Raw genomic sequence first — 20,679 nt, 5'->3', positions numbered from 1 at the left:
TACAAAAAAAAGCCACATACTGGGGTGAAGTGTGCATTTAAATGCATTTATTACTGAACATATAAAAATGCAATTTATGAGGGGGAATGTCTCTGCAAAAATGTATATCAGACAAAATGTACATATAAAAACGTACTCGGGGAAAGTGACACTAAAACGCTGGTGAATTTTCATGAGGACTTTTAAAATCAAATTGCAAACTGATGTGGGAACTCAACTAAAGATTGGAAGGATGAGAAAGGGAGAGCAAAATGGTCAGATCCTCTCACCTCTAGATTTTCCTCAGAGGGGCCCTCATGTAGAACTCTCGTCATGATTTATTGTGCCCATTAAAAAATCAATCCTCATTTCCATTGATCCAGACAGGTACGTTATCCTAGGTGGCCACCGAGACTCTTGGGTCTTTGGTGGGATTGACCCGCAGAGCGGCGCGGCTGTCGTTCACGAGATTGTCCGAAGCTTTGGAAAGCTGAAGCAGCAAGGTGAGACAAGAAGAATGCAAAACCTAAAAATCTGTCGGGTTGGGGATCCATCCATCCAACATCTCGTCTTCCTGTGTGCTGTTCTGCGGGTTCTTCCACCCCTACCCTGATGCATTTTTTAGGGGTGCACAGGGAGGAGGAGATGGAGGGGAAAGCCTAGGCTTCTGCTAGCAGAACTTGCTACTTCAGTCCAGTCCAGTCATAGGTGCTAACTCCCTGGGGCTCTGGGTGCCCAAGCACCCACAAAATTCCCCATGAAGGGGCTGGATTGTTGTGCATGAAGGGGGAGCAGGAAAAAACTTAAACATGTAACAGAGTTTCCCCCCCAAAATAGACCAGAGGCAATTGTACTTCATCCAGCAGAGCTTTACTTGCTACTGAAGGTGAGTAGCTGTGCCGAAATGCCGGAGGAGCCTGGGCCCATAACCTGTCGTCCATGAAGGGGAAGCAGGAAAAAACTTAAACACATAGCATTTTCCGTACGTCCCCTGTACGGACGACACTGCGACACACATCCAGTGGAGCTGTGTGCACGCTTTAGCAGAGTTATGCAAGTAGCCAGGAGGTGAAGGAATGTGTCATCACAATTTTATTATTTACAGCAAATTAAAACAACAAAACATGACTGGTTTGAACAGCATCTCTCACACACGTCTTCTCTGTCGGAGAGCAGAGAATGAAAAGCAAAGACGAAAAGCACAAAGAACGGAAGTTCTCTAGTCTGAGTTCCGTTCCCACACTTACAGCAGTATGGAATGTAAACATGGAATCATATGTCCCAGCAATGGGAGAATGAATTACTGACATCCATGGGCACTGATGGTCGCGGGACCAAGCTGCCACTCCTGAGCCCTCATTGTTTATGAGCCCAGCTTCTTCAAATAAACCATAGGTAACAACTGACCATAGCTCCTGGTTTGGACATAACAAAAACTGACAGTTGAAAATGGAAATGGTTGCTTCCACCTCCTGGATCCAGGTGTGAAATACTGGCATTGGTGGGATGAAAGACATTCAGCCATGCAGCCAATCAACTTTTGGACCCTATAATCTGAACACTAGGATGTTCTGCATATATGATTCTACATCTGGGATAGTAAAGATTGGGCGTCTAGTGTAAGGTTGGGAGAAGGGTTCCTCATTTTATCCTCGTATGATCTACATCTTCCCTGCCACCCCCTGGTGTAAACACTGTGTTACAAAATAGGTTTATCTGTTTATTAGTTTGTCACTTCGTAAAATGAGTTCTGTAGGACAGCAGTTCAAATTCTGCGCATGGGGTGGGGCTGAATTCTGTAACCTGAATAACTGATGACAATAGAACACATTAGGGCAATATCCCCTAATTAGACTTAATTTATACTGGTTTGGGCTATCTTGGGGATGTGATTTTGGGTACAGAATATATATATATATATATATATATATATATATATATATATATATGCAGGTTTTGGTGTCCTCGGGTGTCTTCCCGTGTAAAAGTTGGGGTGTCTAGGCGACGTTTCGACGAGGTCTCACTCGTCATCTTCAGGCTGGTGCTTTCGGCTTCTTGTTACTGGAACAGAGCAGGATCTCAGTGTTTGAGTTCCTATAAATACTGTTGAGGGGGTGTGGTGTATAGCCTCCAATGTTCTGGGCAGAGAGGAAGTTCCCAGGCTAGTGTGCCTTTTCTTCTTTTGTTCCTTAATTACTTGAGGGATATCTTGAGTGATTTCTTGAGTGATATCCTGAGTACCACTTAGGTGGGTCATTAGGTGTGGATTAGTTGCTAAAGTCTTTGTGTCTTGACCTCTTGAACTTTGTGAAGAGTTTTTCTGAGAAGATGGCTGTACTGCACTTAGTTGTGCTCTGGCTTGGCTTCGTGTATAGGGGCGAGCTGTGGTTTTGTGGCCTGTGTCAGCCAGATCTGTGTAGCCAGAACATTGGAGGCTATACACCACACCCCCTCAACAGTATTTATAGGAACTCAAACACTGAGATCCTGCTCTGTTCCAGTAACAAGAAGCCGAAAGCACCAGCCTGAAGATGACGAGTGAGACCTCGTCGAAACGTCGCCTAGACACCCCAACTTTTACACGGGAAGACACCCGAGGACACCAAAACCTGCATTCCTGTACCCGTGAAAATCTACGAAAGCAAATATATATATATATATATATGCAGGTTTTGGTGTCCTCGGGTGTCTTCCCGTGTAAAAGTTGGGGTGTCTAGGCGACGTTTCGACGAGGTCTCACTCGTCATCTTCAGGCTGGTGCTTTCGGCTTCTTGTTACTGGAACAGAGCAGGATCTCAGTGTTTGAGTTCCTATAAATACTGTTGAGGGGGTGTGGTGTATAGCCTCCAATGTTCTGGGCAGAGAGGAAGTTCCCAGGCTAGTGTGCCTTTTCTTCTTTTGTTCCTTAATTACTTGAGGGATATCTTGAGTGATTTCTTGAGTGATATCCTGAGTACCACTTAGGTGGGTCACAAACAGACGAATAAATGCACGTATCGCAGAACACAAGAATGCCGTCAAAAAAGAAGAAAAAACTTCCTCTCTTTTCCAACACATGAAAGAAACAGGACACGAAATTAATTTTGCAGATTCCAAATTGCTCTTTAACATGGAACATCACCACAAGAGAATAATCATGGAAGCCATCGAGATAGAGAAACACCCTCACAACATGAACAAGCGTGACGACACATCCCGCTTGCCAGACATCTGGAAATTAGCCCTCCCCACAAAAACTGACACCAGATCCAGAGGCACACAGAACGCCATCACCAATCAACCACACCAGACCCAAACCCAGACCCTCTCCACAGATAAATTACAGACACCATCCAGTAGCCAAACCATGGTGGCACCTCCGGATGCTGCACCCCCCTGCAATCCCTACACAGATCTGGCTGACACAGGCCACAAAACCACAGCTCGCCCCTATACACGAAGCCAAGCCAGAGCACAACTAAGTGCAGTACAGCCATCTTCTCAGAAAAACTCTTCACAAAGTTCAAGAGGTCAAGACACAAAGACTTTAGCAACTAATCCACACCTAATGACCCACCTAAGTGGTACTCAGGATATCACTCAAGAAATCACTCAAGATATCCCTCAAGTAATTAAGGAACAAAAGAAGAAAAGGCACACTAGCCTGGGAACTTCCTCTCTGCCCAGAACATTGGAGGCTATACACCACACCCCCTCAACAGTATTTATAGGAACTCAAACACTGAGATCCTGCTCTGGTCCAGTAACAAGAAGCCGAAAGCACCAGCCTGAAGATGACGAGTGAGACCTCGTCGAAACGTCGCCTAGACACCCCAACTTTTACACGGGAAGACACCCGAGGACACCAAAACCTGCATTCCTGTACCCGTGAAAATCTACGAAAGCATATATATATATATGCTTTCCTCCCCGTAGAGGTGAGATATTTGCTTTCGTAGATTTTCACGGGTACAGGAATGCAGGTTTTGGTGTCCTCGGGTGTCTTCCCGTGTAAAAGATGGGGTGTCTAGGCGACGTTTCGACGAGGTCTCACTCGTCATCTTCAGGCTGGTGCTTTCGGCTTCTTGTTACTGGACCAGAGCAGGATCTCAGTGTTTGAGTTCCTATAAATACTGTTGAGGGGGTGTGGTGTATAGCCTCCAATGTTCTGGGCAGAGAGGAAGTTCCCAGGCTAGTGTGCCTTTTCTTCTTTTGTTCCTTAATTACTTGAGGGATATCTTGAGTGATTTCTTGAGTGATATCCTGAGTACCACTTAGGTGGGTCATTAGGTGTGGATTAGTTGCTAAAGTCTTTGTGTCTTGACCTCTTGAACTTTGTGAAGAGTTTTTCTGAGAAGATGGCTGTACTGCACTTAGTTGTGCTCTGGCTTGGCTTCGTGTATAGGGGCGAGCTGTGGTTTTGTGGCCTGTGTCAGCCAGATCTGTGTAGGGATTGCAGGGGGGTGCAGCATCCGGAGGTGCCACCATGGTTTGGCTACTGGATGGTGTCTGTAATTTGTCTGTGGAGAGGGTCTGGGTTTGGGTCTGGTGTGGTTGATTGGTGATAGCGTTCTGTGTGCCTCTGGATCTGGTGTCAGTTTTTGTGGGGAGGGCTAATTTCCAGATGTCTGGCAAGCGGGATGTGTCGTCACGCTTGTTCATGTTGTGAGGGTGTTTCTCTATCTCGATGGCTTCCATGATTATTCTCTTGTGGTGATGTTCCATGTTAAAGAGCAATTTGGAATCTGCAAAATTAATTTCGTGTCCTGTTTCTTTCATGTGTTGGAAAAGAGAGGAAGTTTTTTCTTCTTTTTTGACGGCATTCTTGTGTTCTGCGATACGTGCATTTATTCGTCTGTTTGTTTGTCCAATGTACGTGGCTGGGCAGACTTTGCAGGGTATTTCATAGACCCCTTGGTTTTCCAACTGGATTTTATCCTTGGGGTTTCTGAGGATATTGGCTATTTTTTGGTTGGTGCAAAAGGCTGTTTTGATATTGTGTTTATGGAGGATTTTGCTAATTTTATCTGTAGTGCCCTTGATATAAGGAAGGAGGGCCATGCCATTGTTTTCTTCTGTGTCTTGGTTTTTGGGGGGTGTTTCTTTTTGGATTAGCTTCGTAACCCTGTTTTGCTGGTATCCATTGGCAATTAACACATTTGAGAGATTCTGTAACTCAGTTGTCAAGTGGTCTTTGTCAGCCAGGCGTTTGGTTCTGGAGATGAGAGTCTTGGCTACGGAGTTTATTTGTGCAGGGTGGTGGTGTGATTGTGCATGTAAGTAGCGGTTGGTGTGTGTTTTTTTCCGGTAGATAGTGTGTCCTAGGGAGCCATCAGGTTTTTTGTAGATTAGGACGTCAAGGAAGGGAAGTTGGTTGTTGGCTTCTATTTCCATAGTGAATTGTATTTTGGGGTGTAGGCTGTTGAGATGTGTGAGGAAGCTATCCAGTTTTTCCTTCCCGTGTGGCCAAATTACAAAGGTGTCGTCAACATATCTGAGCCAAAGTTTGGGTTTGTGTTCTGACTTGTCTAAAGCATTGGTTTCAAAGTGTTCCATGTACAGGTTTGCGATGACCGGTGAGAGGGGTGATCCCATAGGTGCTCCTTCTATCTGTTTGTATCTTTGTCCATTGTGGATGAAGTACGTGTTGGTTAGGCAGTGGTTGGTCAGGTCCAAGATGTATTCGGGGGGATTGTATTTGTTTTGAATGGCTGTCAAGGCTTCATTAATGGGCACTTGTGTGAAGAGAGATACAACATCGAAGCTCACAAGTAGGTCATTAGGATGTAGGTTTTGCTTCTTTATTGTTTCTATGAACTGGAAGGAGTTTGGAACGTGTGAAGAGATGGATTCTGCATAGGGCTGAAGTTGCTTGGCGAGAAATTTAGCGAGATTTTGTAGAGGTGAGCCTATGGAGCTGACTATTGGTCTGAGTGGTGTTCCTTCTTTGTGTATCTTGGGGAGGCCGTAGAGTTTGGGGCATCTGGATGATTTTTCTCTGGGGATGATTCTTAGCTGGATTTCTTCACTGATAGGAGAGGCTTTTATTTTGGATTTGGTGGTTTTTTCCAGATAGGTGGTGGGATCTGTTTTTATAGGTTGGTAGGTAGGATCTTGGAGTAGGTTTGATAGTTTTGCTTGGTAGTCCGATGTGTTCATCACAACAGTGGCATTACCTTTGTCTGCTGGGAGAATGATTATGTTGTTGTCTTTCCTCAGGTTGGTGAGTGCTTTCTGTTCTTCTTTGTGTAAATTGCTTCTGGGTGGTTTGCTGGAGCAGAGGATGTTGGTGACTTCAAGTCTGATTTTATTGGCTTCATCTGGGTTGATTTTGGTTAGGCTAGCTTCGACTCCGCATATGATGTTTTCCGTGGGGATGCGTCTCGGGGCGACTGCAAAGTTGAAACCTTTGGAGAGTACTTTGGTTTCAGTTGTGGTGAGGATCCTGTCTGATATGTTATGTACTGTTTGTTTCATGGGTTGTTGTGGAGGGTGGCTGGGCTTCTGGCGTTTCTCTAGTTTGTGGAGTTTGTTGGTGTGTGTGTCTGTCTTATGTGAGGTCTCCGTTTCAGCTCTCCAGACGGCTAGTTGTTTGCATTTGTCCCAGAGTGCAGGGTGGATTTTGTTACAGAGTTTGAGGTGAAGAGTGAGCAGATCTTTGTTGGTTTGGTTTAGTAGGTATCTTTTCTTGTGTAGTTCGTTTCTGATTAGGGATAGTTCAGTTCGTTTCAGGATCCTTTCGGTAGCTGGAGTTTTAGAATGGAATTTAAGTTGGAAGCATGTGGGAATTAAGTTGTTGTCTCGGCAGTTGCGTAGGAACAAGAGATCACATAAGATGGTGGCTCTTCGGACTTCTAGTTTCTCGTAGGTTCTTGTCAGCTGGAAGGTTTCCTCCCCGTAGAGGTGAGATATTTGCTTTCGTAGATTTTCACGGGTACAGGAATGCAGGTTTTGGTGTCCTCGGGTGTCTTCCCGTGTAAAAGTTGGGGTGTCTAGGCGACGTTTCGACGAGGTCTCACTCGTCATCTTCAGGCTGGTGCTTTCGGCTTCTTGTTACTGGACCAGAGCAGGATCTCAGTGTTTGAGTTCCTATAAATACTGTTGAGGGGGTGTGGTGTATAGCCTCCAATGTTCTGGGCAGAGAGGAAGTTCCCAGGCTAGTGTGCCTTTTCTTCTTTTGTTCCTTAATTACTTGAGGGATATCTTGAGTGATTTCTTGAGTGATATCCTGAGTACCACTTAGGTGGGTCATTAGGTGTGGATTAGTTGCTAAAGTCTTTGTGTCTTGACCTCTTGAACTTTGTGAAGAGTTTTTCTGAGAAGATGGCTGTACTGCACTTAGTTGTGCTCTGGCTTGGCTTCGTGTATAGGGGCGAGCTGTGGTTTTGTGGCCTGTGTCAGCCAGATCTGTGTAGGGATTGCAGGGGGGTGCAGCATCCGGAGGTGCCACCATGGTTTGGCTACTGGATGGTGTCTGTAATTTGTCTGTGGAGAGGGTCTGGGTTTGGGTCTGGTGTGGTTGATTGGTGATAGCGTTCTGTGTGCCTCTGGATCTGGTGTCAGTTTTTGTGGGGAGGGCTAATTTCCAGATGTCTGGCAAGCGGGATGTGTCGTCACGCTTGTTCATGTTGTGAGGGTGTTTCTCTATCTCGATGGCTTCCATGATTATTCTCTTGTGGTGATGTTCCATGTTAAAGAGCAATTTGGAATCTGCAAAATTAATTTCGTGTCCTGTTTCTTTCATGTGTTGGAAAAGAGAGGAAGTTTTTTCTTCTTTTTTGACGGCATTCTTGTGTTCTGCGATACGTGCATTTATTCGTCTGTTTGTTTGTCCAATGTACGTGGCTGGGCAGACTTTGCAGGGTATTTCATAGACCCCTTGGTTTTCCAACTGGATTTTATCCTTGGGGTTTCTGAGGATATTGGCTATTTTTTGGTTGGTGCAAAAGGCTGTTTTGATATTGTGTTTATGGAGGATTTTGCTAATTTTATCTGTAGTGCCCTTGATATAAGGAAGGAGGGCCATGCCATTGTTTTCTTCTGTGTCTTGGTTTTTGGGGGGTGTTTCTTTTTGGATTAGCTTCGTAACCCTGTTTTGCTGGTATCCATTGGCAATTAACACATTTGAGAGATTCTGTAACTCAGTTGTCAAGTGGTCTTTGTCAGCCAGGCGTTTGGTTCTGGAGATGAGAGTCTTGGCTACGGAGTTTATTTGTGCAGGGTGGTGGTGTGATTGTGCATGTAAGTAGCGGTTGGTGTGTGTTTTTTTCCGGTAGATAGTGTGTCCTAGGGAGCCATCAGGTTTTTTGTAGATTAGGACGTCAAGGAAGGGAAGTTGGTTGTTGGCTTCTATTTCCATAGTGAATTGTATTTTGGGGTGTAGGCTGTTGAGATGTGTGAGGAAGCTATCCAGTTTTTCCTTCCCGTGTGGCCAAATTACAAAGGTGTCGTCAACATATCTGAGCCAAAGTTTGGGTTTGTGTTCTGACTTGTCTAAAGCATTGGTTTCAAAGTGTTCCATGTACAGGTTTGCGATGACCGGTGAGAGGGGTGATCCCATAGGTGCTCCTTCTATCTGTTTGTATCTTTGTCCATTGTGGATGAAGTACGTGTTGGTTAGGCAGTGGTTGGTCAGGTCCAAGATGTATTCGGGGGGATTGTATTTGTTTTGAATGGCTGTCAAGGCTTCATTAATGGGCACTTGTGTGAAGAGAGATACAACATCGAAGCTCACAAGTAGGTCATTAGGATGTAGGTTTTGCTTCTTTATTGTTTCTATGAACTGGAAGGAGTTTGGAACGTGTGAAGAGATGGATTCTGCATAGGGCTGAAGTTGCTTGGCGAGAAATTTAGCGAGATTTTGTAGAGGTGAGCCTATGGAGCTGACTATTGGTCTGAGTGGTGTTCCTTCTTTGTGTATCTTGGGGAGGCCGTAGAGTTTGGGGCATCTGGATGATTTTTCTCTGGGGATGATTCTTAGCTGGATTTCTTCACTGATAGGAGACGCTTTTATTTTGGATTTGGTGGTTTTTTCCAGATAGGTGGTGGGATCTGTTTTTATAGGTTGGTAGGTAGGATCTTGGAGTAGGTTTGATAGTTTTGCTTGGTAGTCCGATGTGTTCATCACAACAGTGGCATTACCTTTGTCTGCTGGGAGAATGATTATGTTGTTGTCTTTCCTCAGGTTGGTGAGTGCTTTCTGTTCTTCTTTGTGTAAATTGCTTCTGGGTGGTTTGCTGGAGCAGAGGATGTTGGTGACTTCAAGTCTGATTTTATTGGCTTCATCTGGGTTGATTTTGGTTAGGCTAGCTTCGACTCCGCATATGATGTTTTCCGTGGGGATGCGTCTCGGGGCGACTGCAAAGTTGAAACCTTTGGAGAGTACTTTGGTTTCAGTTGTGGTGAGGATCCTGTCTGATATGTTATGTACTGTTTGTTTCATGGGTTGTTGTGGAGGGTGGCTGGGCTTCTGGCGTTTCTCTAGTTTGTGGAGTTTGTTGGTGTGTGTGTCTGTCTTATGTGAGGTCTCCGTTTCAGCTCTCCAGACGGCTAGTTGTTTGCATTTGTCCCAGAGTGCAGGGTGGATTTTGTTACAGAGTTTGAGGTGAAGAGTGAGCAGATCTTTGTTGGTTTGGTTTAGTAGGTATCTTTTCTTGTGTAGTTCGTTTCTGATTAGGGATAGTTCAGTTCGTTTCAGGATCCTTTCGGTAGCTGGGGTTTTAGAATGGAATTTAAGTTGGAAGCATGTGGGAATTAAGTTGTTGTCTCGGCAGTTGCGTAGGAACAAGAGATCACATAAGATGGTGGCTCTTCGGACTTCTAGTTTCTCGTAGGTTCTTGTCAGCTGGAAGGTTTCCTCCCCGTAGAGGTGAGATATTTGCTTTCGTAGATTTTCACGGGTACAGGAATGCAGGTTTTGGTGTCCTCGGGTGTCTTCCCGTGTAAAAGTTGGGGTGTCTAGGCGACGTTTCGACGAGGTCTCACTCGTCATCTTCAGGCTGGTGCTTTCGGCTTCTTGTTACTGGACCAGAGCAGGATCTCAGTGTTTGAGTTCCTATAAATACTGTTGAGGGGGTGTGGCGTATAGCCTCCAATGTTCTGGGCAGAGAGGAAGTTCCCAGGCTAGTGTGCCTTTTCTTCTTTTGTTCCTTAATTACTTGAGGGATATCTTGAGTGATTTCTTGAGTGATATCCTGAGTACCACTTAGGTGGGTCATTAGGTGTGGATTAGTTGCTAAAGTCTTTGTGTCTTGACCTCTTGAACTTTGTGAAGAGTTTTTCTGAGAAGATGGCTGTACTGCACTTAGTTGTGCTCTGGCTTGGCTTCGTGTATAGGGGCGAGCTGTGGTTTTGTGGCCTGTGTCAGCCAGATCTGTGTAGGGATTGCAGGGGGGTGCAGCATCCGGAGGTGCCACCATGGTTTGGCTACTGGATGGTGTCTGTAATTTGTCTGTGGAGAGGGTCTGGGTTTGGGTCTGGTGTGGTTGATTGGTGATAGCGTTCTGTGTGCCTCTGGATCTGGTGTCAGTTTTTGTGGGGAGGGCTAATTTCCAGATGTCTGGCAAGCGGGATGTGTCGTCACGCTTGTTCATGTTGTGAGGGTGTTTCTCTATCTCGATGGCTTCCATGATTATTCTCTTGTGGTGATGTTCCATGTTAAAGAGCAATTTGGAATCTGCAAAATTAATTTCGTGTCCTGTTTCTTTCATGTGTTGGAAAAGAGAGGAAGTTTTTTCTTCTTTTTTGACGGCATTCTTGTGTTCTGCGATACGTGCATTTATTCGTCTGTTTGTTTGTCCCGCTTGCCAGACATCTGGAAATTAGCCCTCCCCACAAAAACTGACACCAGATCCAGAGGCACACAGAACGCTATCACCAATCAACCACACCAGACCCAAACCCAGACCCTCTCCACAGACAAATTACAGACACCATCCAGTAGCCAAACCATGGTGGCACCTCCGGATGCTGCACCCCCCTGCAATCCCTACACAGATCTGGCTGACACAGGCCACAAAACCACAGCTCGCCCCTATACACGAAGCCAAGCCAGAGCACAACTAAGTGCAGTACAGCCATCTTCTCAGAAAAACTCTTCACAAAGTTCAAGAGGTCAAGACACAAAGACTTTAGCAACTAATCCACACCTAATGACCCACCTAAGTGGTACTCAGGATATCACTCAAGAAATCACTCAAGATATCCCTCAAGTAATTAAGGAACAAAAGAAGAAAAGGCACACTAGCCTGGGAACTTCCTCTCTGCCCAGAACATTGGAGGCTATACACCACACCCCCTCAACAGTATTTATAGGAACTCAAACACTGAGATCCTGCTCTGGTCCAGTAACAAGAAGCCGAAAGCACCAGCCTGAAGATGACGAGTGAGACCTCGTCGAAACGTCGCCTAGACACCCCAACTTTTACACGGGAAGACACCCGAGGACACCAAAACCTGCATATATATATATATATATATATATATATATATATATATATATATTTATATATATTATACTTTATTGTGTGTCTTTCAATCTGTCTAGTATACAATGTAATGTAGCAACATGCAGAACCTTTGCAAGGAAAGGCCACAGCTCAGCAGCAGAGCAGAAGGTCCTGGGTTCAAATCACAGCATCTCTAGGTAGGGCTGGGAGATACTCCTGCCTGAAATCCCACAGAGCTGCTGCCAGTCAGTGCAGACACTGCTGGGGTAGATGGAGCAATGGTCTGCCTTGGTATAAGGAAGCTTCCTAAAATCCAAAACGAAACAAAAATTGAAGCAAAAATTCTTGCAGTCCAGAGGGTTTCAGTCTTTCTTCATTATTTCCTGTAACAGCGGCAATCCTGCATGCACTGAGATTGCTCGGGTCTGATTGAAATCAATGGGATTTAAGCAGCCACAAGGACTGACAATCAGAAAAGAACAGTGCATGTAAATGTCTTGCCTTTGAATTGTTTTATTGATGATGAAGAGGCTTTAAGGAACAATGGCTTGTTGTTGTTGTTAAATGACCAAGTCAGAACTGCAAAGGACTTGCTCGGTTTGGTGTGGATAACATTTTGCAGAAGAATACGCCATCTTAATGGATAAAGAAGCATGATACAAATCACTCCAGTCGATAGCAAGCTCAGGTTGTGAGTGCCGATAGGAATGTAGCCAAAATGGGACACTGACAACATGGCCCTTTTATAATGTGTTGGGGGGAGGTTATTGGGTTGTTGTTGTTGTTGTTGTTGTTGTTGTTTTGATTATGTATTTTGTGGTTTTATATTCTGATTTTATCCTGTGAACTGTGCTGAAACCTGTGGTTATATGACGGAATAATAATAATAATAATAATAATAATAATAATAATAATAGGAGGAGGAGGAGGAGGAATCAACATGCCTGAGGGACCCTGAGATTGGCAGTAGTACAAAAAAATCCGCAAAGGCACTTTAGAAGGGCAAAAGTTCCCCTCTGGAAAAAAAAATGCCTTAGCCCACTGAAACCGAGCCTGTTCAGTAGCCACAGAACGCTGACTGTCAGTTGGAGAGGAAAACAAGTAAACCCAAAACAGGGGATGTGATGATGGAAAGCTCTGCTTGAAGTCCTTGCAGCTTGTAGTATCCTGGATGAAGGCACGGTTGGTAGACACACAACTCTGAATGGGATTCCCTCTTACAACAAATCAAGGAGCGTACATTGAAACATTCTCTTGCAGGTCCCTCTTGTTAACTTCTGGTCCTGATCCCACTCAGAAAAAGGCCTGCCTCAAGGTTATTTTCACCACTAGCTTCATCCTCTGATGAGCTCTGTGTGTGTGTGTGTGTGAGAGAGAGAGAGAGAGAGAGAGAGAGAGAGAGAGAGAGAGAGAGAAGAGAGAGAGAGAGAGAGAGAGAGAGAGAGAGAGAGAGAGAGAGAGAGAGAGAGAGAGAGAGAGAGAGATGGTACAGAATGCAGCGGCCAGACTGTTGTCTGAAACACCTAGACCATGGGTAGGCAACCTAAGGCCGGATTGGGCCGGATCTGGCCCAATCATCTTCTAAATCCAGTCCGTGGACGGTCTGGGAATCAGCGTGTTTTTACATGGGTAGAATGTGTCCTTTTATTTAAAATGCATTTCTGGGTTATTTGTGGGGCATAGCAATTCATTCATCCCCTCCCCCAAAAATATAGTTAAGCCCCCCCCCCAAGGTCTGAGGGACAGTGGACCAGCCCCCTGCTGAAAAAGTTTGCTGACCCCTGACGTAGACACACACATATTGCACCTGTGCCAAGTTTTCCCTGGCTTTTGATCAGCTGTCAAGGTCTTCTAGTTGACATATAATTTCCTTAAGAACTCAGGACCAGGTGACTTGAAAGACCACTGTATAGACCTGGCATAGCTGTCAACCTTTTCCTTTTTTAAAGGGAAATTCCCTTATTCCGAATAGGATTCCTCGCAAGAGAAGGGAGAAGTTGACAGCTATGGTGTGAGATCATTTCCGGGGAAATTATATTCATGGCATCGCACCCTACAGAATCTCACACCGCTGTGAACCCCAAGAATGGCCATTTTTTTGCTGTTGCCCCTATACTGTGGAATGCCCTTTCAGAATGTCTTCCCTCTGTTGTACACGACACAGCAACCGTTCATTGCTTCAAACGTCTTGTAAAGCCTTCTTCTTTTGCCTAGGCCATCCCTGACCCGCAAGACGGGACCCTGTGTTTCATGTATGAATCCCCCGAATTTCTGTTTTAGGTGCTTTTATTTTAGTTTTCTTTTATTTGTTTTTCGTTTTATGGTTTCCGTTTTGTATTTTTGTTTTAAATCAATAGTGGGTTTTATATCTCGCGTGGCATACGCTGCTGTGGAGGTTTTTAGAGTGGTTTAGAAATGGTTTTTAATAAATATATTGTGTTTGTAATTATGCTCTCAATATCTCAACTGCAGGATGGAGGCCTAGGAGAACGGTGATATTTGCCAGCTGGGATGCTGAGGAGTTTGGGTTGATAGGATCTACAGAGTGGGCTGAGGTAAATCAATAGGAAGGACACTTCCAGGTGTTTGCTGTCTCTGAGTAGGATCCCTTCACACACAGTAGTACCTTGGTTCTCAAATGCCTTGGTACTCAAACAACCTGGAACCCAAACACTGCAAACCCGGAAGTAAGTGTTCTGGTTTGCGAACTTTTTCCGGAAGCCAAACCTACTCCGCTTTGAGTGTTACGTTTCTGTTTTGAGTGCCACACTTCTGTACTGAGTGTTACGCTGTGGTCTGGCTGGTTTTGCCATTTATTTTGCACTTTTGCGGCTCTTTTTGTTTGTTTGTTTTGTGACTGTGTGGAACCCAGTTCAGCTACTGATTGATTGATTGATTGTGTGGCTGCAGTATATTGTTTGTTGCTTTCATTTTATGGATCAATGGTCTCGTTAGATAGAAAAATTCATGTTAAATCACCGTTTTAGGGGTTGTTTTTAAAAGTCTGGAACGGATTAATCTGTTTTGCATTACTTTCTATGGGAAAGCGCATCTTGGTTTTGGAACGCTTTGTTTTTGGAACAGACTTGTGAAACGGATTAAGTTTGAGAACCAAGGTACCACTGTAGTGCCCAGTTCAGACTGCATAGTTACAGCCGATTTGGAACTCTTGTACAAGAAACGCACGTCTTAAAAAGATCAGATTTTTTTGTGATAAGGAAAATGCTGAGGAAATTGGGCTAATGGTATTCTTGCTGCAGTTGTCACATATAAAAACAATTGTTAATCATGCTTGTGAATCTCTGTACCTACTATACCAAGTAAAAGGGCTTCTGGTTTTTTTACAAATGTATATTTCAACATTTTAAAAATCTCATTATAAATCATTTCCCATAAGTCTTTTACTTTCTTACATTCCCACCACATATTTTAAAAAGTACCTTCTTTTCCCTTACATTTTCAGCATTTATTATTTGTTTTGTACATTTTAGCTGATTTCATCTGTACATCATTTTCACCATGGAGAAATATTTTAGGCATGAACATGAACAAACATTTTCTTCATTACCATTGTAGGAAAATGTCAAAATACTGCAGGAGCGTGGCGTGGCCTACATCAATGCTGATTCCTCCATAGAAGGTAAAAAATATGCAAGTTTTAATAGAGAATGAGAAGGGTGTGGTCACTGGGTTGTCTTTTGGGGTTAAACTTCATAAACATGTAGTCCTTGAGTTGGGGAACAGGTTTTGTTTGCATATACCTTTCCCGCCCCGACCTGGCCACAGTGATCCATGCAACGGTCACCTCCAGGCTTGACTACTGTAATTCACTCTACACGGGGCTGCCCTTGAAGCTGTCCCAGAAACTCCAGCGGGTGCAGAATGCTGCAGCAAGGTTCCTCACGGGGTCTCTGCCATGGGAGCATATTCACCCAGTGCTTTTCCAGCTGCACTAGCTCCTGGTGGGGTACAGGGTCAGATTTAAGGTGCTGGTTTTGACCTTTAAAGCCCATCACGGCCTAGGACCCTCGTACCTACGCAACCGCCTCTCCCGGTATGCCCCATGGAGAGCCTCAAGGTCCATAAATAGCAACACCCTAGTAGTCCCGGGCCCTAAGGAAGTTAGATTAGTTTCAGCCAGAGCCAGGGCCTTTTCAACGCTGGCTCCAGCCTGGTGGAATGGTCTGCCTCCTGAGACCAGGGCCCTGCAGGATCTGATTTCTTTCCGCAGGGCCTGTAAGACAGAGTTGTTCCGCCTGGCCTTTGATTCCCTCCCCCTCTTTCTTTTTTCTTTTTCCTTACTCCTCCTGTGATGAGGCTGCATTTTAATATTTTAATGTTTCAATATTTTAATGTTGTATTTTAATCTTGTTTTTAAGTTGTATTCATTCAACCTGTTTTTATTATTGCTTGTTAGCCGCCCTGAGCCCGGCCTTGGCTGGGCAGGGTGGGGTATAAATAAAAATTATTATTATTTGCTTGTTTGGGCAGAATTTGGGAAATGACATAAAATGAGCTGTGCTGAATCTGGCACGATGTTATGGTGTATTCAAACATGGGGATTACTGTCTCAGTTTTCCTGGTTATAAAATGCTAGTGCTTCTCTCCTGGTTTCTAATTTCCCTTTTACAATGCATTTTATGGAACTGTGGATTTTTTAAAAAAAATCAATATACCACCACGACATGCTAAATTTAATTCCCACCAGTGGGTGTAATGTGATGCAACAGCGACCTCATTTGCACTTCTGTTCCTCCACTAAAATGAATATTCGGTCCATTAATTTCATTGGGGGTGGATCTAGACACAGGGGGAAAACCGCTGTAAATAAGTCGGAAATTAGATTGTTATGACAAAAGAAAGAAATCTCTATGGAAAGCCGCGTTTTAAAATTTCCTGCTCTCTGGCGCCACCAGGTGTTGCATGTTCATAGTGCATTCAAATCACTGTATCTTTGCTAATGTAGCTGAGTCCTGGGTTTGATCTCAATAAAACTTAATTGAATACCACCCAATAAAGCATTCAGGCCAGCATGCATCAGAAAATACAACATCATGCAGTGAAACTCAAAAGAGAAGAAGATAGTAAATTGAAGGAGTTAATTTTATTAGAAATATGATCTTGGAGAACTGTTACAATGTGATACAATGAAATTCAGTTAGGGAGGATTTGAGGAAGTCAGTAAACAATGAAAGTTAAATTAGGTCTTAGAAGTAATAAGTGTTTTTATTGTTTTTCTTTAGTATTGTAATGTGTTTCTCTTTTTTGTGTGTTTTGTATGTTATTTCTGTTATAAATGTGGAAAATTGATTGAAAAAAATTGGGAAAAAAAGAAACTCAAACCAGAAATTTAAATAGATGGGTTGTATCCTCTGCTCTTTGATCTAGTGGGGGCTTCTGGGATTGGGAGAAAATAGGTCTTAAATTTCTGTTGCTTCCCACAGTTCCAAATGGCCCTCAACCCTATGGAACAGATTAAGGGGGTACAGGGATTGCAGATACATAGCTGTCAACGTTTCCCTTTTTTTAAGGGAAATTCCCTTATTCCGAATAGGATTCCTCGCAAGAAAAGGGAAAAGGTGACAGCTAGAATCCCCTCCTTTCCCTTCTGTTTATGGAAGCGGTCCCTTGGATTAAAGAGCCTTCCATTAGTGGAGTTTGGTGCATACTCTGCCACTGGTTGCACAAATGCACATACAGACGTTTAAAGCAACTTCATGATTTTCATATTCAGGCCCCATTTAACAGAATAGAATCATAGAGTTGGAAGATTCTTCCAGCCCAACCTTCTGCAATGCAGGACCCCGTTGCCCAACATGTGGCTCAAACCCACGACCCTAAGATTCAGAGCCTCGTGCTCTATCAACTGAGCTATCTAAAAGACAGTAGAGTGGCAACTACCCATGTGGCGTAGTGGTTAGAGTGATGGACTATGATCCGGGAGACCAGGGTTCAAATCCCCACCCGGTTGTGACGCTCGCTGGGCGACTTTGATCAAGTCATGGGGAGGAGAGCTCGCCCCCCCCGGAGGAAAGGCGTGATACAAATGCAATTAACTGATATTACTTCCCTTTCAGGCAACTACACACTTCGAGTTGACTGCACCCCGCTGATGTATAGCCTGGTATACAATCTGACTAAAGAGGTAAAATAAAAAAAGAGGAAGTGGGGAATGAACTCTAAGAAGAAACGTAATAGATTTATTCATTTGTTATATATCTATCCCACTCTTCCACAGTAAGAGCTGTTCGACAGTGGAATTTGCTGCCAAGGAGTGTGGTGGAGTCTCCTTCTTTGGAGGTCTTTAAGCAGAGGCTTGACAACCATATGTCAGGAGTGCTCTGATGGTGTTTCCTGCTTGGCAGGGGGTTGGACTCGATGGCCCTTGTGGTCTCTTCCAACTCTATGATTCTATGATTCCTTTTTGGGGAGCCTCACCTGAGACCCTCAAACTCCTCCCATACATGGCTTGGCTTCAATGACAATTTTTTAAAAAATTGGTTTATTTGGTTTTTCAGATAAAAATTTTATAGTCTGACATACAATATAAAAACAAGATTCCAAGGAATCTCTTGGACTTCCCTTCTCCCTTTTGTGGGTCCTTTTATTAATCATTTCCTCCTGTATCTTTTATAATAATCCAAATCTCTCCATTGTATCCAAAATTCACCATTAAACTACAAGTCATATTCCAATCCTTCTAACAATTTTAACTGTTTACAATGGTCTTTGAAATAAGTTATAAATTCCCCCCATTCCTTATTAAATTTTTGGTCTTCCTGATTTCTGATTCTTCCAGTAATTTTAATCATTTTGGCATAATCCAGCAACTTGATCTGCCCTTCTCTGGTAGGGACTTTATCTTCTTTCCATCTCTGGGCCAATAACGTCTGCGCAGCCGCGGTCGCATACATAAATAGTCCTTTCTGCTCTCTTCAGATTCCGGCACCTAGAATTCCTAAAAGGAAAGCTTCAGGTTTTCTAGGAAAGGTTATTTTAAACATTTTTTTCAACTCATTATATATCATTTCCCAAAATTAGTCGAGAAAGACTTAGAGAATCACATGCCACTTCTCTGCTTACTCCGCAATTCCACCTGGCAAGCATGGGTCTGAGCCGTTTTTGCCTTCGTCCCATCACTTTACCCTGGAAAATCCTCTCTTTAGCACTCAATTGGAACAAACAGCAGTCCGCAGGAAACTCGACTGCCATTTCGTATATACAGCCCTTAACGCTTGGAACCAGTTGATCTACAAAATGGCCTGTGACCACATGACCGCTTCAATTGGTGGAATTGACAGTGCTACATAATAACCTGCTCTGCATTTGTGAGAACGCTGTCGTTTTTGTGTGGCAGAGCCTCCACGTTGGAACTCCCTGCCTATTGAAATTGAACAGTCCCCTTCTCTGTACTCTCTTCAGCGCTAGCTAAAAACCATTCTCGTTTAGACCAGCCTATCCAGAGGCCTGGAAAGCCCAGGTCATTTTAATCTGTTTTAGTGTTTTTAACTTTTGCATGTTTTAAAGCAGGGTTATAAGTCATAGGATCATGGAATTGTACAGCTGAAGGGACTACAAAGGTTGTCTACTCCAAGCCCCTACAATTCACGTATCTTTTTGCTCAGTGTGGGGCTCAAACCCACAGCCCTGAGATTAAGAGTCTCACATGTTACCGATATTTCTTTATTTTACTGTTTTATCTTTCGTAAGCCACTTTGAGGTTACGTACAATCAAGCGGTGTAAAAAAATTAGGAAATGAATGAATGAATGAACACAATGAATGGTTTATCTTTCGTGGACCGTTTTGAGGTTACAGGTTATACCTCGGGATAAATGTGCTTAAAGTTAAGTATTTTCGGGTTGCACTCCGTGGTGACCCGGAAGTAACGGAGCGTGTTACTTCCAGGTTTCACCGCGTGCGCATGCGCAGATGGTCAAAATGACGTCATGCGCATGCGCGGAAGCGGCAAAATGCGACCTGCGCATGCGTGGACACGGGTAGCGTTCAGGGTGCGAACGGGGCTCTGGAACGCATCCTGTTCACACCCCGAGGTACCACTGTACTTACAACCAAGCGGTGTATAATTTGTAGGAAATGAATGAATGAATGAACACATTTATGGAACTCCCAGCTTGGCAAAAGAAAAACCATCTGCCTCTATCAGTGCAATCTGAAAACTTTTTTATTTGCTTTGAGATACAGCCATTGTTGTCTCCGACTTTGTTGCTGTTCTGTCTTTGATTGGCAGGTGCTAATGTGGTGGTTGTTTTTCAAATTACTGTTTTGTGATTGCATTCCTGTTCTTTTATATCACTACCTGCTCTGTGGTCCTTTGGGAATGGGGTGGGGGAAGGCAAGCAATAAAACTGATGGGGGGGGAGGAGGAGGTTCTTTCTGCATCCCGTCTCTTGTTTCCCATGGAATAGGAAGAGGGCAGCTTGTTTGTTGCCCACCGCTTTCGTTTTCACGTTTGCAAAACTTACTATGTTTTAATAGATACCAAGCCCCGATGAAGGCTTTGAAGGCAGATCTCTTTATGAAAGCTGGCATGAGAAAAACCCCTCAACGGAGCAGGAAGGTGTGCCCAGGTAAATTCCAGGGGGATTGGGATGGAGAGGGGATGGCGGAGGAAACGACTGTGGTCCCTTCCAGAAGTGGGGTTTCTTCATTTAACTGTTGTGTCACAAGGACTGAAGTGCAAAACAAGCAGGGCAGAAATGGGACAACTGTGCCTCATAGGCCTTCACTGGATCTCCCTAGAGAGACAGTGTGGTGTAGTGGTCAGAGTGTAGGACTAGGAGCTGGGACACTAGAGTTCAAATCCCTTCCTGGCCATGAAACCTCACTAGTGTTGTTGGACCAGTCAGCCTACCTCACTGGGTTGTTGTGAGAACAGAGATAGCCAAGTACACCACCGTGAGCTGTTTGGAGGAAAGATGGGTTATGCATTTGTTACTATTATTTCAATTTATTAGTCACTTACTATGTAAGACAAGGGACGCGGGTGGCGCTGTGGTCTAAACCACAGAGCCTAGGACTTGCGAATCAGAAGGTCGGCGGTTCAAATCCCCACGACGGGATGAGCTCCCGTTGCTCGGTCCCTGCTCCTGCCAACCTAGCAGTTCAAAAGCACCTCAAAGTGCAAGTAGATAAATAGGTACCGGTCTGGCGCCGTGCACTGCTCTGGTTCGCCAGAAGCGGCTTAGTCATGCTGGCCACATGACCCGGAAGCTGTATGCCAATAAAGCGAGATGAGCGCCGCAACCCCAGAG

General features: G+C 44.2%; 1 protein-coding gene and 1 long non-coding RNA gene across 3 annotated transcripts in view; one reads left to right on the top strand and one right to left on the bottom strand.

Annotated features, from left to right (window-relative positions):
• LOC309369453 overlaps positions 1–20,679 on the bottom strand; it is a 370,754-nt gene that overhangs the window by 87,355 nt on the left and 262,720 nt on the right. The window lies entirely within an intron of this gene.
• Positions 1–20,679, top strand: part of LOC309369103 (glutamate carboxypeptidase 2-like) — a 55,256-nt gene that overhangs the window by 26,457 nt on the left and 8,120 nt on the right. For both annotated transcript variants that reach the window (XM_081909773.1, XM_081909774.1), the window contains exons 10-14: positions 363–482; positions 13,878–13,960; positions 14,982–15,045; positions 17,483–17,550; positions 19,904–19,995. In XM_081909773.1, coding sequence (XP_081765899.1) covers positions 363–482; positions 13,878–13,960; positions 14,982–15,045; positions 17,483–17,550; positions 19,904–19,995 — 427 coding nt within the window. The remainder of the gene's footprint in view (positions 1–362; positions 483–13,877; positions 13,961–14,981; positions 15,046–17,482; positions 17,551–19,903; positions 19,996–20,679) is intronic.

This window comes from Podarcis melisellensis, assembly GCF_964234715.1.
Source record: "Podarcis melisellensis genome assembly, chromosome: 4".
Lineage (NCBI taxonomy): Eukaryota > Metazoa > Chordata > Lepidosauria > Squamata > Lacertidae > Podarcis > Podarcis melisellensis.
The sequence above is the reverse complement of the archived record's forward strand: the minus strand, read 5'-3'. Positions and strand labels throughout refer to the sequence as shown.